General features: G+C 36.4%; 1 protein-coding gene across 2 annotated transcripts in view; it reads left to right on the forward strand.

The window, feature by feature from the left end:
- The window catches only part of SLC30A4 (solute carrier family 30 member 4), a 30,484-nt gene extending 9,932 nt beyond the window's left edge, over positions 1–20,552 (forward strand). For both annotated transcript variants that reach the window (XM_059913371.1, XM_059913369.1), the window contains exons 4-8: positions 12,015–12,168; positions 13,635–13,836; positions 14,549–14,654; positions 15,433–15,567; positions 16,189–20,552. In XM_059913371.1, coding sequence (XP_059769354.1) covers positions 12,015–12,168; positions 13,635–13,836; positions 14,549–14,654; positions 15,433–15,567; positions 16,189–16,343 — 752 coding nt within the window. In that variant the 3' untranslated portion in view covers positions 16,344–20,552. The remainder of the gene's footprint in view (positions 1–12,014; positions 12,169–13,634; positions 13,837–14,548; positions 14,655–15,432; positions 15,568–16,188) is intronic.
- The last annotated feature ends 1,924 nt before the right edge of the window (positions 20,553–22,476 follow it).

A 22,476-nucleotide genomic window follows, 5' to 3' on the forward strand; every position in this document is an offset into this window, starting at 1 on the left:
ATATTTATATTTTCCTATTTTGAACAAATATTAATATTTAATTAAGAGAGGTTAAAATCATACATTGTTATCCACACAGCTCTTCTTGCCATGTTAGTGGGTTTTTTTATTTTTACTTATTGTTAAAATACATATAAAACAATTACCTGAATTAGTATATGAAGTGCCATATGACCAATTTTTGGGTTTGCTTAGAACCCAAAAATTGATATAGGCAGCTTCAGCAAAACCTGTCTTAAAGAACCAGAATTAACATCTTGTAGTTTTATTTTGTGGAGACACTGACACTCTTGGCTAATATTTCAATCAGTTCCTCCCCTTCTTTGTTACTTTTTAGCCTAATCTTAACTCAACATCTAGGTCTCCTATAATTTAGTAGCTGGGTCTTCTAGTGTAAAACTTGACATTTTACCTGAATGGCTATATTCCAAGTAGCTATCCAGGTCATAAGTTTGGGAAATTATCTGGCATCCCCATTTCTTAGCACCCTCAGCTGCTGTACAAGAGCAGTAAAGCCCTGAGTGAGGTCTTTCTGTTACTTGTTAAGCAACTGAATAACACATAATGCATTTGGATGTGTTCCTAAAAAAACTCCCACTTCTTTTTTTTTTTTTTTAATTTATTCATTTATTTATTTATGGCTGTGTTGGGTCTTCGTTTCTGTGTGAGGGCTTTCTCTAGTTGCGGCAAGTGGGGGCCACTCTTCATCGCGGTGCGCGGGCCTCTCACTATCGTGGCCTCTCTTGTTGCGGAGCACAGGCTCCAGACACGCAAGCTCAGTAATTATGGCTCACGGGCCCAGCTGCTCCGCGGCATGTGGGATCTTCCCAGACCAGGGCTCGAACCCGTGTCCCCTGCATTGGCAGGCAGATTCTCAACCACTGCGCCACCAGGGAAGCCCCAAAAAACTCCCACTTCTAGCTGACACATTATACATCCATTTTGTTTACTGATTGCCTTGGGGTTTTTAAAAAACCTCAAAATTATTCTTAAACTTTAATTTTTTTGTGTGATTTAAACACCTGCAATTTAAGATCAAAACTCAAACATAGCATCGTGGAATGGGGATTTTTACCCTGTAACACTGTTTGAGAGAGTGCATTCATTTTAGGTTATAGACCCCTTGGAATTCTAATGAAAACAGTGGAATTCTCCCCCAGAAACATGCAATACCAGAACATAGAAAGTTCTACAAATGATAAGTTAAGAACCCATAATCATGAAAATTCTGTTAAATATCAGAGAAGTACTTAGTGTTTATCTAGATAGTCATAGATAACAAGCACTATGAAAAGATGAAAGAAAATAGAACTGACTGGTCCTATTGTATTTCTGTACATTTCTATAGAAAGTCAAATTTTTCCCTTTCCTTAAAAGTACTACTTCAAGATGGTGGACTAGAGGTCAGCATTTGAGAGTCCATTGAAATAAAAAGTACCAAATCAACACAGAGAAGCAAATGGTTGAGTCACCAATAAACAAGACATTTCCAGAAATTTCTGGAAGTTGGAAAGTAGATGGGAGTGGGTTGAAGAAGAAACAAGCCAAGAAGCGGCAGCCTGGAGAACACTAGGGTAGAAACTGGACCAGCCCAAAAGAACTCCAAAGAAGACTCAGGGACAGAGATGGCAGAAGTGAGAAGTGCTGAAAACAAGACTAATTGAATGACTGCAAATGAGAGACTGCTCCCACTGGTCCACTGTGTCCCTACCTTCCTCCCACCGCCACCTCCACTCATGCGGTCCGCATTTTCCCCCATGTAAACACCACAGAGTTCTTCCAGAAGGAAATTGAACCAAATGTTTGGAGAAAGCTGAGGCGTTTAGTGTGAATGTTGATGCTCCAAAATAATTCTTTTTCATACTAGAATTCAGGGTTCTGCAGCCTTATAGTTTGCTTCCCCACATACTCACACTAAAGTAATACACTTGTCTTAGTCTTCCCTGCTCTACACCCCTTATTAGTAACCATTTTAAATAGTTATGAATTATCCTTCTAGCATTTCCCTTTTGCAAAGGACAGTTTCCCTATCGTACTACCCTAAATGAACGGACAACCAAGGATCTTTCAGAAAATGGGGAAAACCAGCAGCATGAAAGAAATTAAAAAAAAAAAAAAACTAACAAAAATTTGTCCTACAGGAAAGAGAGGTGACTTAAGAAACAGAAGAAAATGTTTTCAATTATCTTATTAATATACCCAGAATAATAAAACAGTAAAATGTTTTGAAAAAGAAAGATACAGAAAAAGCTCTTTGAAATTGAAACATTACTAAAATTTTTTTAAAGTTGTTTTCAATAAAAGGACTAGAAAATATAATCAAGAAAGTCTCGGACTTCCCTGATGGCACAGTGGTTAAGAATTCACCTGCCAATGCAGGGGACCCGGGTTCGAGACCTGGTCCAGGAAGATCCCACAGTCCGCGGAGCAACTAAGCCCTTGCGCCACAACTACTGAGCCTGCGCTCTAGAGCCCGCAAGCCACAACTACTGAGCCCATGAGCCACAACTACTGAAGCCCGTGCACCTAGAGCCCATGCTCCACAACAAGAGAAGCCACCACAATAAGAAGCCCACACACCACAATGAAGAGTAGCCCCTGCTCAATGCAATTAGAGAAAGCCCACCTGCAGCAACAAAGACCCAACGCAGCCATAAATAAATAAATAAATAAATTTATTTTAAAAAAAAGAAAGTCTCCCAGAAAGACAAATACCATATGATATCACTTATATGTGGAATCTAAGATACGATACAAATCAACATATCTATGAAACAAAAACACACCTACAGATATAGAGAACAGAGTTGTGGTTGCCAAGGGGGAGGAGGGGTAGGGGAGGGACGGAATGGGAGTTTGGGATTAGCAGAGGCAAACTATTATATATAGGATGGATAAACAAGGTCCTACTCTATAGCACAGGGAACTATGTTCAATATCCTGACAAACCATAACGGAAAAGAATATGAAAAAGAACATATATATATGTATAACTGAGTCACTTTGCTCTACAGAAGAAATTAACACAACATCGTAAATCAACTATACTTCAATAAAGTTTTTTTTAAATAGTTTAAAAAAAAAAAAGGTCTCCCAGAATACAGAGCAAAAAAATAAAAACAGGAAGAAAAAGTTTAAAACTATAAAAGAATAATCGGAGGTCCAAAGTTGTATTATTAAGAACCTCAGGAAAAGAGACTTACAAAATAAAAGGGAGTGACTGCTTAAGGGGTACAGAGCTTCTTTTTGGGGGTGATGAACGTGTTCTGGAATTAGATAGTGGTAATTGTTGCACAGCCTGTGCGTATACTAAAAGCCACTGAATGTGTCCACTTCAAAATTGTTAAAGTGGTGAATTTTGTTATTTGAATTTTATCTAAAATTTTTTAGGTCATCTAAAAAAATAAAAGGGAGAGAATTGTTAAGATATAGACAGGTATTTTCCAGAGCTAGGGAGGGAATCACATCCTCACATTAGCAGGGCCTTTTGGGATCTTCTTTTTCTTCTTTGTATTACAAAAGCTTATAAGGATATATCTAGATAAGACTTATTTCACTTATCCTGCTCTTTGAAGTAATGGAAGAAAAACTTATGATTTGGGGAGGATTAAAAAGACAACAAAGATATGTAGAATTGAATAAAGCTATAAACCAAAGCAGTGGCTGTCCTTGTGTGCTGTAAAATTCCACCACTTCACGAGTAATCTCTCTTAAGTTCTGTAGGGAAAGGTTTGTTTACACTGGACACATTTAGATAGTGTGCCTCTTATGACCTCTACTACCAAGACTTGGGAATTCAGGTCTTAAAGAACACTGCAGAAGGAATCCCCCCTAAGAAACTTCTGGTTTGTTACTGTGTTGTTGAATTTGGTTTGTTTTAATGGCATGGGTGGAAGGACAGGAGTTGGTTTTTTCTTTGTTGATTTATTTTGTAAATATGTAAAACATGTCACAAAAGTCAAAAATTATTTTTTAGAAGAAAAGATTTACTCAGAGAAGCCTCGCTTTCATTCTGTCCCCTCCAACCCATCCTCCCGCCCCACTCCTAATTAGCAATCATTTTAATTAGTTTCTGGCCTGTCCTTCCAGCATTTCCTTTTGAAAGTATAAGAAAATACATATTTATGTTCATATCCCGCTCCCTGCTACCCCTTCTTATGCAAAGCCAGCATACTGGAGGTGTGTGTCTGTGAATGAGAGTCAGATATTAGTAGTACCATACCCTAAATTTTCTTTTTGTTTTCTCATAATACTTTATACATGCCTAATAGCATTTATCACATTTTTATAGATATTTTTATGAAACAATGTCTCCTTCTAGACTGTGAATTAAGTAGGGACAGGAACAGAAAATATTAAACTCCATGGGTCTGGCACTAATAAGTGCTGTATAAGATATCATTAATCAAATAGTTGCATATTCAAGCTGAGTAAATATGGTTATGAAAACTGAAACAGATAATCTGGTATAGCTCATGATCCACAAATCATTTGTGTTTGGGTTAAATTAAACCAATTTCTAAACTGAGAGTAGGAGTATTTTTGAAATTTTGGGACAAAAATATTTGGGACTTGAAAACATTTATCTGTAATTCTGAATCTGTTTATGCTCACAAACTATAAAAATTCATTTGATCTGTAACATAGCTGGGATATATAGTCTGGCTTATAGGTCCTTTGGACCAATTAAGAAACTAGTCAGAAGGGAATTTTTTCTTCCTTATCTCAGGCAGGGGCTGGTCCTATTTGTTTTGGTACTTAACCTCTTTTAGAGTTTTGTGGTTAAACTGTCTTTGGTTCACATCTGAGATCTGCACTTTTACTAGCTGTATGACCTTTGGAAGAATGATTTAATCTAAGTATGGGTTTCTACTGTAAAATACGGATGATAATGCATAAGTTCCTAACATGGTACCTGGCACAGAGTAAATTCTCAGTAAATTTAGTTCCAGTCTTCTTTTCCTTCCCTCTTCTACCTGCCAGTTTATCATCTTACCCAGACTTTTTATATCTCTCAAAATGCTCCATGCTCCAAAACTACCTGCCTTCCCCCCTCCCCCTAATCGGAATTCTTATTCTCTTAGCAAAACTGTCTCAGCTAGGTAGTAGGAGAAAAGTAAGATGATTCACCCTGATGATTAAATAACAATTTTTAAAGATGTGCTTTTTAACTCAGGTCTTTGGTAACATTTGGGACAATATAACAAAATTTATTTTAGCAAAAATCATTCAGTCAAGGTGAGAGAAAGGTAGTTTTAGATTTGAGGGGTAAGCCAAACTCGCTGTCTCAGGAGTCAGGTCCATTCTTCTGGTACTTTCTTTCCTTCATGTGAACTCAGAGATTGTGTAAAATCATTCAAGGTTTTTCTTTTTCTTTTTCTTCTTTCTTTATTATATTACACTGAGCTACAATGGCAGCTCTTTTGTGGGAAGAGAGAGAGCAGGGTAGGAACTATATGTGAGTTATTTTTAAACGCCTGGATTTATTTGACTTTGGGTATGTCTTCTTATTCTGGAAGTTACTAAAACTTAGAACTTCATGAAGCCACACTGTAGGAGAAATCCCACAAATCCTTAGGAAGAATAGCCTATGTCTCAGGGGACATGCTATTCTAAAGAGAACAGCCCAATCCCTTGCTTGCTTTCTACTTTTATCTTTCTCTGTGGATTATGAGTGTAATTGACTTTATTTATATGACTATTCCAGTTCTTGGGCTGAAGAGTCTGCATGGATTAGATAAAAGATAGTGACCATGTGAAAGGACCGTAGTAAGCAGAGTTGTCTGTATTTGAAATAAAAAGCAAGATTTACTTTGGTAATAAAATCATCAGCCTAGGTTAATGATGAAGTGACAGTGCAGGAATCTTTTGTAGCAGTGTATCATTCTACTGAACAAAGACCTTGGCAGATCTGACTAGATGATGGTTGTCCTGAGGTAGGTATATGGTTATAATGCTAGTTCTACGTAGTTTGTTATTTTTCTCCTGATACTTACTAAAGGAACAGAAAGTATTCAGCTAAAAAATCTCTTCCCCCATACGTGCAGCAAAAAAAACCCCACAACTCTTCTCCCTAGTGATTCATTTTAACAACTTCCTCCCACCCCTGACAAGAGTTATGCCTATTAGTTATATTCACGTCTTAGAGTTATTTAATATCACATGAACATCTATAGGAAAAGAATAGGTACATGCTAGAAATGGGAATTTTTACTGAGGCAGGAGTAAGACATGAGTGAGGTGGTCAACACTGGATAGCCAAAAGTCAACTTGAGCACACTGGGCACCTTGGGTGTGGGCTATAGGGGATGGTATAAAGGCAGGAAACAGGAGGTGATTTAGAGTGGGAGGTGAGAGGGTCCAAAGACAAACTTTGCAGTTTAGCTTAGCATTCTGGTGGCAACAGTGGGCCGCTGAAATCCTATATGATGTCTTTATCCTGAGTGCATCCTCATCTGTGGATGAGGTGAAATTAAAATACTATCAATAGTTTGGAGGTCCTAGGCAAATCCAGTACAGCCCACTGATTTCCTTCTTTTCTCCTTCCTATCTGCTTTTAGAAGAATGTAGAAAAGAGAAATAGCAAAAAGGAAGTAGAAGAGAGAATATATCTCCACTTTCCTTCCCTATTCATTTTTATAGACCTCTGAAACCTGAACTTTAGATGTTTACTATGAGGCAATAGAAAGACAAGTGTTATATAATTTAAGGGAAATATACATTATTGGCATCATAGCATTAGCAAAGATAACAGTTATGATAGGCTAGTACATCTAGGCAGCACTCATAAAAAAGCAAATATGCTTGAGTTGAGTGTGGTTTACATAGTTGAAGCAGATTGTTACTCATTCACTGAGTAGGTGCTCAGAAGTTACCTGTTGAATGAATGAGTAATGTTATAGGGTGGGGAAACAGGCAGTAAATATGTACATAAGCACAACATAATCATAAATTGTATTAAATGCTATGAAGAGAAAGAATAAGGTACTATGACAGAGAATAACAGGATGTCAGAGAAAGACTCTATTCTTCATATGAACCTTGAAAACCTCTAGTTTTGGCAATTTATAGATGTGTTAAAATGTGCAATAAACATTTTTCATATTTTATCCTACCAAACCTTGATAATCATCTGTGTTTTCTCCCATTTAATTTTTGCTCTTACTATTTATTAGCCATTCAAATCAAAACTGTTTATTCTCTGTATGCGAAATTCACGGTATATTTTGGTCTTTATTAGATCATTGACTATAAACATTTGTTTATATTTCAGCTGAATAAAAAGACCCAAGTGATGTTATAACAAAAAACACATATTCATTCATCTTACTCCATCCTCCAATGCTACAGTTCAGCCAGGTGGAGTGATATAATTATTTGTGTGTAGAATAAAATAGCAAAATATGTTAGAACTACTATAATAATAGGTTTCTAGAATTTCCATAAAAATCTATTTCAAGAGTTTTTCATTTATGCTAAATTTCCATTTAGTCAAGTTTGTCTAAAATGAATAGGGTAGTAACTTTCACAGAAATTCAGCGTTTTATTTATGAAAGTTCCTGGGTCTCCTTTAGAAAATGAAAAATCCACCTGTCGTGCACTCCTTTCATCTTGAAAAATTTTACTGTATGTTATGTGACCAGATACCAACCCAGGGCAACAGGGCAAGAATGAGAAGATTGGAGCAAGTCATAATTTGGTTGTTGATTGAAAGCTTCCTTCTCTCTTAAACGTTGTAGGAGAAAAAAAATCCTGCCTATATTTATCTGCATTCCATCATATTTAAAATACTACGAAAAAAATTCAAACACTAGTTAGTTCTACTCATGATATTTCACCAAAGTTTAATTTATTCACAGTGAAAGAGCTTTTTGTTCGTTTTATCAGAACGATCATACAACTACTATTAGGAATTTTAGCTATATGGTATTACTGTGCCTTATACTTCTCAATTATAAATCTAAGCCCTAAAAATCTACTTAAAATTTTGGGTTTTTTTGCTTTTGCATTTATCACCATTCTGTTTAGAAGACATTTTGACAGGTCATTAGAATAAAAAAATAACATGAATGTCTTTGCTTTTCACCAGGGAAACTAGATATGAGGCATATTCCTATTAATTGCTGAATAAGGCATATCTTTGATAACAATATCCTAATATGTCATTTTGGGAATTTCTAGGAATCAGTTGAATTCCATTACTCTTAACTATGGGCAGGCATTAGGATCCTTTATGCTACTCACATGGGTGAAAACTGTGTGGTGGAAAACTGAGTTTTCAGCTGCAGGGGCCTAGGGCCTTCTAAGGGTGGGAATCCTCCTTGTCAAGAACTTTGTTTATGCTTTAGTTTGACTTTCATTTTACTTTGTTTTGAATGTGGTTTTGCCTTATCTGAGAGTTCACAAAAAGATCATTTTCAGTGTTTAGGAAAACTATCACTGGGATGTGGGTGTTGCCAGATTTAGCTCTCTCTCTCTCTCTCTCTCTCTCTCTCTCAGTATGACAGTATGTCTGAAATATTGCATGGGACATACTTATATGGAAAAAATTAGTTGTTTATCTGAAATGAAGATTGGGCATCCGCTATTTTATCTGGCAGACCTACTAGGGTAACAATATATCTTATCATCCAAACTAGGACACTTTTGAGAGTTAAATGGGACACTTGTAACAATTATGCCAAGATAACAGGCATAAATTGGAACTATCTGGGAAAACTGGAAAGTATGGCCAACCTAATTACAAGGGGTTTTCAAATTTTTAATTATTGGTTTTAGATTTTCATAAGCAATCACATCTCTCTGTCATTAACTTGTATAGCTGTCAATCTTTATAAAATATATTGCTTTATAATTTCATATTAAAAATTTGATTAAGGCACCTTTAAAACTATGGTGTCCTAATTGCTAGCTAGCTTCAAGCTTGACACAGGGTTAGAGTTCTTTTTTTTTTTCAGAAGAGTTTGAGAAGGATTGATATTTTTTACATACCAATATTAAAGAGAATTAAAGTTCTCTTTCTTCACGAGTAAAATGAGGAGCCTACCATTAGTACATGAGATTTCACAGTTCAAAATTTTTTAATTATTTCTTCTTTCTTTATATTATTTATATATGTATATGTTGCCATCAGCAGTTATAACTTAAGACAAGAAATTCCGTGTGTTTTCAGTCTTATATTTGGCTGCTTTTTTTTTTTAATAAATTTATTTATTTATTTATTTATTTTTTGGCTGCGTTGTGTCTTCGTTGCTGCACACTGGCTTCCTCTATTTGCCGCGAGCAGGGGCTACTCTTTGTTGCGGTGCGCAGGCTTCTCATTGCTGTGGTTTCTCTTTGTTGCGGAGCACAGGCTCTAGGCGCGCGGGCTCAGTAGTTGTGGCACGTGGGATCAGTAGTTGTGGTTCATGGGCTCTAGAGCACAGGCTCAATAGTTGTGGCGCACGGGCTTAGTTGCTTCGCGGCATGTGGGATCTTCCCCGACCAGGGCTCGAACCCGTGTCTCCTGCATTGGCAGGCAGATTCTTAACCGCTGCGCCACCAGGGAAGTCCCTATTTGGCTTAATTCTTTTCTTTTAACCTATTCTTGTTTTGGGGGATTTAGTAAATAATTATTGTTCATATTTAGCTTAACCTTCTTAATTGTATATATACCCTTTTCTCTTCCCTTGCTCAGCCTAACTTCAGTCTACAGATCCATCCATAAATATATGAGTGCATGCTACATGCCAGCCTTTCTGCTGAGTGCTACCGTAAATGTGATGTGGAATGTAACTTGGTCATATCCTTAGGGGCTTAGAGTCTAGACTTCATATGGTAGTCTCTCCACAGCTTTGTATATTTCAGTTGGGTTTTTTCTCTATCTTCTTCAAGCCTGTGTCTCCTATGAAGTATGATAATTAGTATGTCAGGAATACATGAATCATGGTTTTGAATAGGAGTTGTATGTTTTTTTTCTTATTCCAGTATCTGTTGATGCACAGAATTTTATTAGGGTTTTGGCTACATTAATGAAATGTCTTTGGGAAAGAACTTTTTACTGCTAGATAGTTTTTCTGTGTTGTAATTTATGAGGTGGAATAAAAATGTATCATAGTCCAATATACTTGAACTGCCTTTAACCTTTGAGCAATGAGTTGACCCAGAAAACAATTTTCCAGATTGTTTTAACTTTTAACACTTAAAAGTTTAATATCTGGTTTCTTTAAAGAAAAAAAAATTTGTGTATTTTCTTGCTATTATTGTTTTGAGTGTCAACACTAGTTTTATATAATATTTTAAAATGTACATTGCCCTATTTTTATTATTTTGAAAAGATATAAAATTATTTCTACTTCATACTCACATGGTAGAAAACTCACATGGTAGAAAAGCATATATAGTGCAAAGTCATCCCTGTCTCCTAGCCACCCATTTTCCTCATAATCAGTTATTTTGTATATTCTTCCAGAGTTTGCATGTACAGATCATTATTTATATATTCTTTCTTCTTTTTGCACAAATGCTAACATACCATATATACTGTTGTATACTTTTCTTTTTTCACATGACACTGTATTTTGAAGATGACTCCTTATCAAAACATAAAGAGCCTAGTGTGTTTTTTCCAAGCTGCATAGTATTCTATGTTACAAGGCCCCTACTAATCACTTTTTTTTAATTGTTTTCACTTGTTTGCTATTATATACAATGTTTGATAAATAGCTTCATAACATACCTCATTTTGCACATGTGCAGCTCAATTGGCAAGAGTGTGTATATCATTCCTGGAAAAGGAATTCCTGAGTCAAAGTGCATGCATGAATACTTACATGCCTTAAAAAATGGATTTGTTTTTCTTTAGTCTAAAGGTAAATGTGTTTATAGTAGAAACTTAAAACTTCAAGCGTTACCAAAAAGAATAAAGTGAAAAATAAATTCCCCAAGCTCTTAGTCTCACTTCCCAGGTATAACATTTTCTTGTCTATCTTTCTTGTGATTATCAATTTGCCTGATTTTTTTTTCTTTTTTTTAAATGTAAATGAACCAACAAGGACCTACTGTATAGCACAGGGAACTAACTCAATATTTTGTAATAACCTGTAAGGGAAGAGAATCTGAAGAAGAATATATATATATATATATATATCACTGTACTGTATACCTGAAACTAACATGATATTGTAAATCAACTATACTTCAATTTTTTAAAAATACTTATTTATATATATGACTCTATGGTATCCCATTATATGTATATACCATAATTTATCCATTAAGTTCCTCATTGGTGGGCATTTAAGATGTCTCCAGATCTTTTTTTATACTACAGACAAAGCTACAGTAAAAAACCTTGTAGATATCTTTGCATACATATGGATGTGTTTCTACTGGATAGATTTTTAGAATATAAGGAATATATGCGTTTTAAAATTTTATTAGTTTTACTAACTGCTCTCTAAAATGATAGTTCTATTTTATACTTCCACCAGTATATCCTTGCTAACTATGGCTGTTATCAAACTTTTTAATCTTTGCCAATTTAGTAAGGGGCAAAAAGGAATTCTTATTTGAATTTCTTGTATTATGATTGATTTTGATAAATTGGCCATTTCTGTTTATTTTCTGTATATTACTATTTGTGTCCTTTACCCATTTTTCTTATGGGTTGTTCACTTTTTTATTGATTTGTAAGTATACTCGTCTATGGGGAAATTAGCCTGTGGTCAAGTATGTAACAAATTTTTTTCTCAGTTTTTTCATTTTTTTATCATGTGTATAGTCTGTAAATATACATAATTTGACCCTAAAGAGATGAGGAGAAGGCGGGGAGTTGTGGGAGTGAATTAGTGGAGGATCCAAAGCAAACTACTAATCACTTTTTAAGTAGGAAGAATAATATGACAAAAATAATGTACTGCTTTTATCTCCTTAGAGGAAAGAAGATATAAATAAGAGATTGTACAGTATTGAGTATATATGAAGTATAATAACCATTCTGCAAATATATTTATTTTTTATATTTTTCCCTCCAGAGGTATTGTCAGCTATGATTAGTGTGCTGTTGGTGTATATACTTATGGGATTCCTCCTATATGAAGCTGTCCAAAGAACTATCCATATGAAATATGAAATAAATGGAGATATAATGCTCATTACCGCAGCTGTTGGAGTTGCAGTTAATATGATGTAAGCTCTATTTTTAAAAAAAATTTAATAGGCTTTATTTTTTAAAGCAGTTTTAGATTCACAGCAAACTTGTGTGGAAATCACAGAGCTTTCCCATATATACCCTGCCTCCCCACATGCATAGCCTCCCCGGTTATCATATCCCCCACCAGAGTGGTACAGTTGTTACAAACCATGAGCCTACACTGACACATCATTATAGCACAGAGTCCATAGTTCACTTGAAGGTTCTCTCTCGGTGTTAAACTCATTCTATGAGTTTGGACAAATTTATAATGACATGTATCCACCATTATAGTATTATGTACTCTATATTGTTTTCACATTAATATTTGCAAGTACTGTGAACTTAGAGACTATTATGTATGCATTCAGTAGCGTGCAGTGATATTTTAATGTATTTTAAAGTTATGTAGTACATTAATTTTTCTTCTAAATGTTAATAAAACACTATTGGAGTTATAAATTTCTCATGGGTTTGCTCAGGTATACTGAAGTTTGCCTAACAATCAGGAATTTAAGTAGGACAAAGTTTTTTTTAACTTTTATAATATTTTTATTTTAATAAGATTTTTTGTAACTACCTACTTTTTTCCTAAAAACTACAAAATCTTTAAGTTACATACCTACTCATTTGGACCAGGGGTCAGTAAACTTTTTCTGTAAAGGGTCAGATAATAAATATTTTAGGCTTTGAGAGCCATACAGCCTCTTTGGCAGCTACTTAACTTTGCGGCTACAGAACAAAAGCACCCACATTCAGTATGTAAACAAATGAGCATGGCTGTGTTCCAATAATACTTTATTTACCAAAAAAAAAAAAAAACTTTACTTATATAAACAGGCAGTGAGCCAACTATGGTCTACAGACCATGGTTTGCCAATCCCTGCGCTAGTGGCCTCCATTCATACTTAGAATAAAATCAAAAGTTTTTACCATAGCCACCCCTCCAACTCATCTCCCAACACTCTTGCTCACTTTATTCTAGCCACCATGGCTGTCTTGCTTTTTTAAGCACACACACATACAGCACATTTTCATCTTAGGGCCTTCGCCCTGGTGTTCCTTCTGCCTAGAACACTCTTCCACCACCATTTGCTTCCTGACTTCAAGTGTCTACTCAGAATCTTAGTGAGGCCTTTTCTGATCACTCCCCATCACTCTCCACCTCCTTGCAATGCTTTACTTTTCTTCAAAGCATTCGCATTGCCCACCAGTACATTATGTACTTATTTGTTAATTCTCTGCCCTCTCTACTAGAACATAAGTTCCATAGGGATAGGGATATGTCTGTCTTATCACTGTTTTGACCCCAACACCTAGAACAGTGCCTGATACATAATAGGTGCTCAAATATTTATTAAATGAACAAGTTCCATGTTGCCTCATTAGTGTCTGATTAGTAACAAATATTTCTGTCAATAATATTAGGAAGAATAATAATCTTTTCTTTTCTTTTTAACAGAATGGGGTTGCTGTTGAACCAATCTGGTCACCATCATGCCCATTCCCACTCCCTGCCTTCAGATTCTCCTACCACAGGTTCTAGATGTGGACACAACCATGGGCAGGATAGCTTGGCAGTGAGAGCTGCATTTATACATGCCTTGGGGGATCTGGTACAGAGTGTTGGTGTGCTAATAGCTGCATACATCATACGATTCAAGGTAACATGATTGCTAGTTTTTTTATTTTAAAATATATATTTAATTTCAACATTAAAACTAAAGGTGGCTGTCTTTTATCAGTATACTAGACACCAGTGCCAGTCCTATTCATTTTGCATTATGCAAGCATACTTGAACTATCAGTATATCTCTTTTATTAGCACCAAACACAATAGTATCAACCTCACGGGGTAACTTATCTGTTGGCTTTGGTGGTGCCTTCACTGAAGAACTCAATTCTAAGCCTTGCCACTCAACTGCTAGGTACTGGAATGTGCACTGGAGTGGAAATCCAGAGATCTGAGTTCTAGTCTTGGCTCTGCCTTTAATGCTTTGACCTTGAGCAGGTGCCTCAACTCTAAACTTGAGTTCCCTCCTCTTTAATATGAGGGGCTTAGACCAGATGGATGGCTGCTAAAACTCCTTCCAGCTCTGATAGTCTGTGGTTCTGGGTGGAAGATTTAGAGAGAGCACAGAGGAAAACAGTGGAACAAATGACTAAACTTCTGGAAATACCATAGATTTCACAAAGAAAGGCATTTAAATAGTCTAGGAAAGAGTGAAGACGTTTCTCAATTGGCAATATCCAAGTTTTAAAGATGTGCTCCAGTCCTGCTAAAGAACAGGGGACAGAGTATGCCTTGCTTTGCTTTACAGACTGTTTTATGACTGTCTGTATTTAATCACACAATTTTGATCTGTCATCTTTCAGCCGGAATACAAGATTGCTGATCCCATCTGTACATATGTGTTTTCATTACTTGTGGCTTTTACAACCTTTCGAATCATATGGGACACAGTAGTTATAATACTAGAAGGTAAGATCTCTAGTATCCCCACTGTGGGTTTATTATTTCCCTAAATCAGATTGGGGCTGTTGGTGGGGGGCAGGAATACTCCAGGGTAGGAGCCATGTCTTTCTTTTTACTGATACTTATTAGTCTATAATACCACCTTACATGTAAAAAACATGTGAGAGTCAATGCACTCTCCCATCTATTACCCATTTGATCCTTATAATAGCCAAGAAAAGTAGGCAAGGCAGACATTATTTCCATTTACCAACAAGAAAATTGAGGCTCAGCGGGGTAACATAACTTCATTAAGGTCATGCTGCTAATAAACTGTGGACCTAGGACAAGAATGCAGCTCATGATTCTTAATGCAGTTATGTTTAGTAATTTATTTGTTAAGTCTATAATTCCCATTTAACTTGCTATTCTATTTCCAACATCCCTGCCTTACTGATATTAAGTATAAGCATTTAACTATAAGTTCTCAGAAGTAGGTTTATCTTTATTATATGTTCCTTTTTCTTTTTTGTCTATCCTAGCTTGTTTATTAGATGAAGTTGTCTGGTTTGAGTGACATTTCTTTTTAGTGAGAATGAACGTATTTTAAGTATTTATTAACCTCTTGTATATATCCTGCTATATGTGTGCATAGTTTATCTTAAAGTTTTAATATATTTTAAAGTGTTCATTTAAACTGAATTTGGTAAAGCCATTTGGTTTCTTTTTTTTTAAATGTCCTATTAGTAATATATAAATTTTTTCTCAAAATAATCTTTACTTATAAATGATACATTCTGAATAGGTGTACCAAGCCATTTGAATGTAGACTATATCAAAGAAGCTTTGATGAAAATAGAAGATGTATATTCAGTGGAAGATTTAAATATCTGGTCTCTCACTTCAGGAAAACCTACTGCCATAGTACACATACAGCTAAGTATGTTGCTGACGGTGAATGCTGGGGTTGGTGGACTTCTATCTTTGGAATTAAACATCTGTGCTTATGATTAAATAGGAAGACTTTTCTGCTGGAAAGATATGTTTTAAGGGAAGGGTGAGGCTCTTCAAAATGTGAGTTGCAGGTCAATTTATTGTTGGCAGAGCAATAATTTTCGATCTCTTTGATGAGATATTACAAATTGATTTTTTGCCTTCAGATAAAAGGTACAAAGTATATTTACCATGTTTTTTCTATATAAGAAAAGCTAAACTATATTTTTATGTCTTTAAATCATTTCACAGATTGATGCTTTTTATTTTTTTATCAAAATAATACATGCATATGGTTTATTTTAAAAACTACAAAAGATGAAAGACTTGTAATTGATGTCTAGTATTCTTTCTCTACCCAAGAGTGGAATGGAGAGATTGGAATAATGAGAAGTCATTCTGGCTTTGTAAACTGAAATACTTCTCTAACAGAATAGCTTCAAGAGGGTAGAAATCAAACTAATAAAAATCTGTTCACAGTATAGTAAGATTGTTTTTGCCCTTTGTCTTGTTCACTAATGTGTAACTGTATACAATGAATAGTAATGATATTTTCTTGACCTTGCAGTTCCTGGAAGTTCATCTAAATGGGAGGAAGTACAGTCCAAAGCAAAGCATTTATTATTGAACACGTTTGGCATGTATAAATGTACTATTCAGCTTCAGAGTTATAGGCAAGAAGTGGACAGAACTTGTGCAAACTGTCAGAGTTCCAGTCCGTAATTGTATACATTTTGGGGACTACCGCCTTATTTATCCTGCAGTCACCGATGTAAGAGCAATAAATGCACACCTAAATGAGAAATGGAATCCCTGACAGCTGTGTCAGTATCAAGCACCGGTCTCTCAAAACAGTCACTCCAGCCTGACAGTGATAGTTTCTGTTTAATGGCAAAATGAGACTTCACCATGATTTTCAGATGAAGATGTTTCTAAAACACTGTTTACAGAATGAGACATGACTCTACAGATACCTCACAGAAGACAATCCAAGACTGTACTTCATTAATTATGACAGTACACGTCTTAAAGGAAGCATCAAGAATTCAGTATTTGCATTTAAAAATCCTTTTTAAAGACCATTTTATATCAAGCCAGTGCTGGAAAACTGAATTTTTTTATTATGTAATCTTGAACCCAGCTTCTGGAATTTGACTCCCAGCTCTCTTTTTACCAAAATTATTTCTCAGCAGATTTCAGAAAGTACTACTAATTATCCAGAGAGTGGAATAAGCATGTATTCCTAGAGTTTCAGAAATGTTTGATTTCACAAATAAGTCTTAATCTTACTGGTAACAATTTGTAATCAACTTTTTCCAGACGTTACAGGGTTTTGAATCTCAAAGTTAGCATTTTTGGTTATTTGTAACCTTATCAGAACCAAATCTTTACATATTGTGGTCACTGTCCTTAAATTGTTCAGGAAATATTTTCAATATTATTCTGAATAGCAGAAGTTAATCATAAACTCAAATTACTATATGATAATTTAAAACAAAATATAGGAGTGAGGATGAGGTGTGGAGTTTCAGATTTAAGTCTTCCCGAAATCACTTGTTGTTCATGGAATTATTTTAAGAACAGCAAGAGACTGCAAAAGGTAAACAATGATCCTCTGTCCTTTTAAGAACTGCCGTACCTTTTGTACAGAAAGTTTGCTTGGTACCTTGCTTCCTTCCTGCTTCCATACCAGTTAATCTGTGTGAGCCCTTTCAGGGTAAAACTCTGGGAAGCTAAGGTTCAGTGTGCCCTTCACCTCTCATGTGTAGATTAACCACATTCCTCCAGAGAATTTTGGCTGGATGATATGGGTTAGGGATTCTCCATGGACTCCAGAAACCCTAGGATGTAATTTTGAAGTTTTTCCAATAAAAATACCATAACAGAAATTCCCAGAGGGATTGGGGCAAGATATTACTCTGAGAAAACAAAATTTTCAAGGGTTTTTGACCTTGTGTGTGTGTTTTTTAAAGCAGGGGAATGGGGATGGACATGACATCTGTGTTGTAGGGAGGCTAAGCATAAAAGTTTTCAGAGCGAATGCAACTAATTGGTAACAGTTGTGTTAAAGAGGCAGCTGTGAATATTCATGTTTCATTTTGCAACTGTTGGTTTTGAGATTATCTTTATGCACATTAGAAATCCATTTTCAAGAGGAACAGTTTCTTATCCCGAGAATGGATACGGTTCTTTGACTCCTCAGAATCAGAGTAGAGTGTACCAGACAAGTTGTGAACTGAAATCCCAGGTGGGCATGCAGTTGACTTCTGATATAAATGAAGAATAGGAAACAGATTTCATCTTCCTACCAAGAAACTCACTATGTAATAAACCTAAGATAAAACCTAGATTTACCCAAAAATTCATTGAGTTGATGGTATCCAATAAAAAGGTTGATGAGGATTAATGGCTCCTAATAAAACCCAGTGTCTGTTGAATTGATTTGAAAATTCACTTTATGGGATTCTTATTGTGAATCTATTTAAAATAATACTTTGAATTTTTCAAAAATTTCAGTAGCATATAAACTGTTTAAATCAAAATAAATATAAAATTAAAATACAGAGGGCAAGTAAGAATAAATGAGAGGCATTTCAGTGGACATCTGGGTATTTATGGACTTTGAGTACCTAGCAAGAGAAACGAAAAGAATATGCGTTTTATATGCTAATTATGCTAATGGATTTTCCCATATTTGCAAATTGTTCCTCATATCTATGGAGCTTGTTTCTTGTAAACTTTCCTTTATCTTAAATAGCTATATATGACTTTTCATAATGACCCATTCCTTGGAAAGTTATTTGATGAAACAGTCTAAAATCCATTTGAGGATTGAAAGGATCCTCTTGTAAAATGCAGAAACACTGAAAACTTTTGTAAATCTTAATTAAAGTGTTCTCCTTAAAGTGAGGTACACATGAAGTTTCCTGTGCTTTGCTTTTTGTAGCAAAGACTATAGACTTGTACTCCACTGGGTCTGTAAGATTTGAGGATTGATAGATTTAACTTTTTGTAACTTCACAAGACCCACAGAGAGGGATGTGAACTTAGCAGATACGACCAGGAACTGCACAGCTGGTCTGTCCTTCACCCGCTTAGTTACAGCCCTAAGTTACACTCCTCAGCCAGCCCTCAGAAAGGGCTTTCCATTGTCCTGGGAAAGGCAGTGGCTGTTTGTATAAATACCTAGCATTGTTAATTTTGCACAAGGAAAACATCACAACATAAAAACTGGGCAGTTCTTCATTGCAATATGTTTCAGTTAACATTTGCAAATAATCAGTTACTTGTGTATAGAACCTGTGTTTCACAGCTCTGGCCAGATGCAGCATTTTGATTTATTTTAGGAAAAAGACCTATTGTTTCATTAATGACCATGCTGCTTTAGAAATATAATGTGAGGAATGCAGTTGAATAAGGCATATTTCAGAAGGCTTTGAAATGCAGAACCAGTAGTGCTTGTAATTCCTCCATACATTTTCCATTAGCTATTTCTTGTGTAACGTGAGCCCGGATTTTCACAACTTGCAGCTCCTATCAGTATTATTTGCCAAATCACTGGATTTCTTATTTTACTGTTTTCAAGTTTGGGTGCTTTGTTCCCATTTTCTAAAACTAGTTTTCTGCTCTTAGGAGTCTCAGTGTTCTGGTTCTGTCTCTTGAACACAGGTGTCCTCACCGACAGTGTTCGTCTTTAGTAGAATTTTCCCAGAATAGACTCAGGCAGGATCAGATCCTTGAGCTTCCCTTTCATTTTAATGTGAGGAAAAACCATCTTTCAGAGACAAAGCACCACTTATAAATGTGTTTCTGGGTAGGGAAGAATCTTTTTTTAAACAGCCGGTTGTTCCTGATCCAGATTTCTCTGCATGCTGAGGTCTTTAGAGTAAGTGTGGTAGAAGTGGGTGCCCTGTGCAACAAACAGCAAGCCAAGATCACAGCTGATAAGACTCGGGGCTGTGTTTCTCAAACCACCACTCTTACTACTTTAGAAGAGAGAAGAATTCACTTCTGAAACAAGCACAATTAGCTAAATTTATTTTCTTCTTATGTGTTTATATTCATTGGTTCACCGTAATGAATAAGGCGTTCTTACAGAATTTGAGCCCCTTTGGAATAAGGTTTTAGGCACTTTTGCTGTTGCCTCTACCTTACATACAGTAAATTTAAAGTTACAGAATGTGTTCATAGATACAAGATTAGTTCATTGGGTTCAGTTTGTCTTTGAACCAAGCTTCACTTTTGAGCCTGTTGGGTATTAGTCACAAATGAATAGTGACACCTCGCTATATGCTGTGTTGAGGGGAGGCCAGCCTGATCCCCAAATTGATGATTAAGCTTAATGTCTCTCTAACCAAAATACCATTTGCAAACCCTGGCTACAGATCTATCCTGTGAATCCCACCAGACAGGGCTTCAGATTTATGTTAACAGATCGCTAGCCAGGGATATTTCTTGTGATGTTGATAAGAGCACGCAAATTGGAGAGAAGAATTGTTGTGAGAGTTCCTCGGTGTTGAATTGTGTGTGTGCAGCTGGGTTACACATTCGGGCCAGCCTGTCATTGAATTCTTGCTTACAAAAGGTTTAACACGTTCTTCCAGTCATGTGGTGAGGACCAACAAACATTTTCTGATTTTTGGTAAGATTGGAAAACATTTATGGAGACTTTCCCAGTTAAACCTGTGACAATGTCAATTTAAATATTGCAATTAAGTATATTATGAAATAACTGCAACACAAAATTGAAATGTGCCAGTATGTCAGCTTTGCACCTGAAGATAATGTATATTTGGAAAGCTTATGCTTCTCTAAATAAACGTATGTTAACAAGTAAGCCATATCACAGTTTAAGAAATTGTATATACTTTTCCATATACACCTTCAGAATCCAGGTATTTTGCATAATGATTGATTTTAGAAAGATTTTGAAGCTGGAGTTTGTCCATGTAATTTAAGATCAAAGTACAGTATATGTACTGTATTTGCAATTTTCAAATTCTAATTTCCTATACATTTATTAAATAAAGTATTGTTTTGCCATGTGGTTTATTAAAAAATGAAAGTGTACATTGCCTTAAATTTCTAGGTTTTTAAAATTGAATAAATAATCATAATAGGCCTTAAAAGATAATCTTCTTAGAAAGAAGAGCATTGGAAAATAGATTTTAAGCTATCTAGTTTTATTTTTAATTAATTTATTTATTTTTTGGCTGCGTTGGGTCTTCATTGCTGTGCGTGGGCTTTCTCTAGTTGCGGCGAGTGGGGGCTACTCTTTGTTGTGGTGCACGGGCTTCTCATTGCGGTGGCTTCTCTTGTTGCAGAGTATGTGTTCTAGTAGTTGTGGCATACGGGCTCAGTAGTTGTGGCTTACGGGCTCTAGAGTGCAGGCTCAGCAGTTGTGGCACACGAGCTTAGTTGCTCCACGGCATGTGGGATCTTCCCGGACCAGGGCTCGAACCCGTGTCCCCTGCCTTGGCAGGTGGATTCTTAACCACTGCGCCACCAGGGAAGTCCCCCTATCTAGTTGCAGAATCTCTGATTGTAATGCCTTTTAGATGTTTAAGAAATAAACCTGAAAAAAAATCTTCCAGATAGGATAAAAGAGAGATTAAAAGAACCTTTACTTTTTATATCAGTCACTTTTAATGTCCCTGCAGCCCCAGCAACAATGTCAGACAGGAAAGAAAGAGGCCCTAGCGGGAGTGAGTTTGGTGAGGACCATCGGGAAGTGTGAGCGTAGTGACCTGAGGAGCCTCCAACAGTGCAAACCAGGGGTCGTCGGCACGCCTCACGGGCCCGTCTGCCACAGCCTGTTTGTATGGCCCAAAGAGCTGAGGGTGGTTTTCTCATTTTTTTAATGGTTAAAAAATCAGAATAATAATATTTCATGAGGTGAAAATTATGTAAACTTTAAATTTCAGTGTCTGTAAATAAACTTACTGAACACATCCACACGCATTCAACCATGGCTGCTCTCTCATGCTGCAGTGGCAAAATTGAGTCGTTGTGACAAATATAAGATATTTACTATCTGTCCCTTTATGGAAAAAGTTTACTGGCCTCTGGTGTACCCTCTTATACCATTTTAGGGACATAACAGCATAAATGGATGCAGCAAGCTCTTGTAGAGCCCCCTTGGAAGTTTCTGTGACTGGTTGATCTGACGGCTACCCGAGTCACCAAAAGGTCTTCTCCTCCCTTTACCTTTCTTCTTTTCTTTATCCACCTTGGAGTTTGGGGCCGCAATATAAGGAAAGAGTAGCAAGATTTCAAATATTATCTACGTACCATGTGTTCCATGTCATGTTCAGCAGCAAAGCCATTTTCTACCCAGAGCACCATGATCACGAGCATCATTTAAGAATATTCTTTGGGACTTCCCTGGTGGTCCAGTGGGTAAGACTCCGAGCTCCCAATGCACAGGGCCTAGGTTCGATCCCTGGTCGGGAAACTAGATCGCACACACATGTCGCAACTAAGACCCCACGCAGCCTAAATAAATAAATAAGTAAAATATTTCTTAAAAAAATATTTTGGGGGGGCTTCCCTGGTGGCGCAGTGGTTGAGAATCTGCCTGCTAATGCAGGGGACACGGGTTCAAGCCCTGGTCTGGGAAGATCCCACATGCCGCGGAGCAGCTAGGCCCGTGAGCCACAACTACTGAGCCTGCGCGTCTGGAGTCTGTGCTCCGCAACAAGAGAGGCCGCGATAGTGAGAGGCCCGCGCACCGCGATGGAGAGTAGCCCCCGCTTGCCGCAACTGGAGAAAGCCCTCGCACAGAGACGAAGACCCAACACAGCCAAAAATTAATTAATTAATTAATTAATTTTTTTAAAAAAAACTATTTTTCAAC

The sequence above is a fragment of the Balaenoptera ricei genome, chromosome 2 (genome assembly GCF_028023285.1).
Source record: "Balaenoptera ricei isolate mBalRic1 chromosome 2, mBalRic1.hap2, whole genome shotgun sequence".
In the NCBI taxonomy this organism is placed as follows: Eukaryota; Metazoa; Chordata; class Mammalia; order Artiodactyla; family Balaenopteridae; genus Balaenoptera; species Balaenoptera ricei.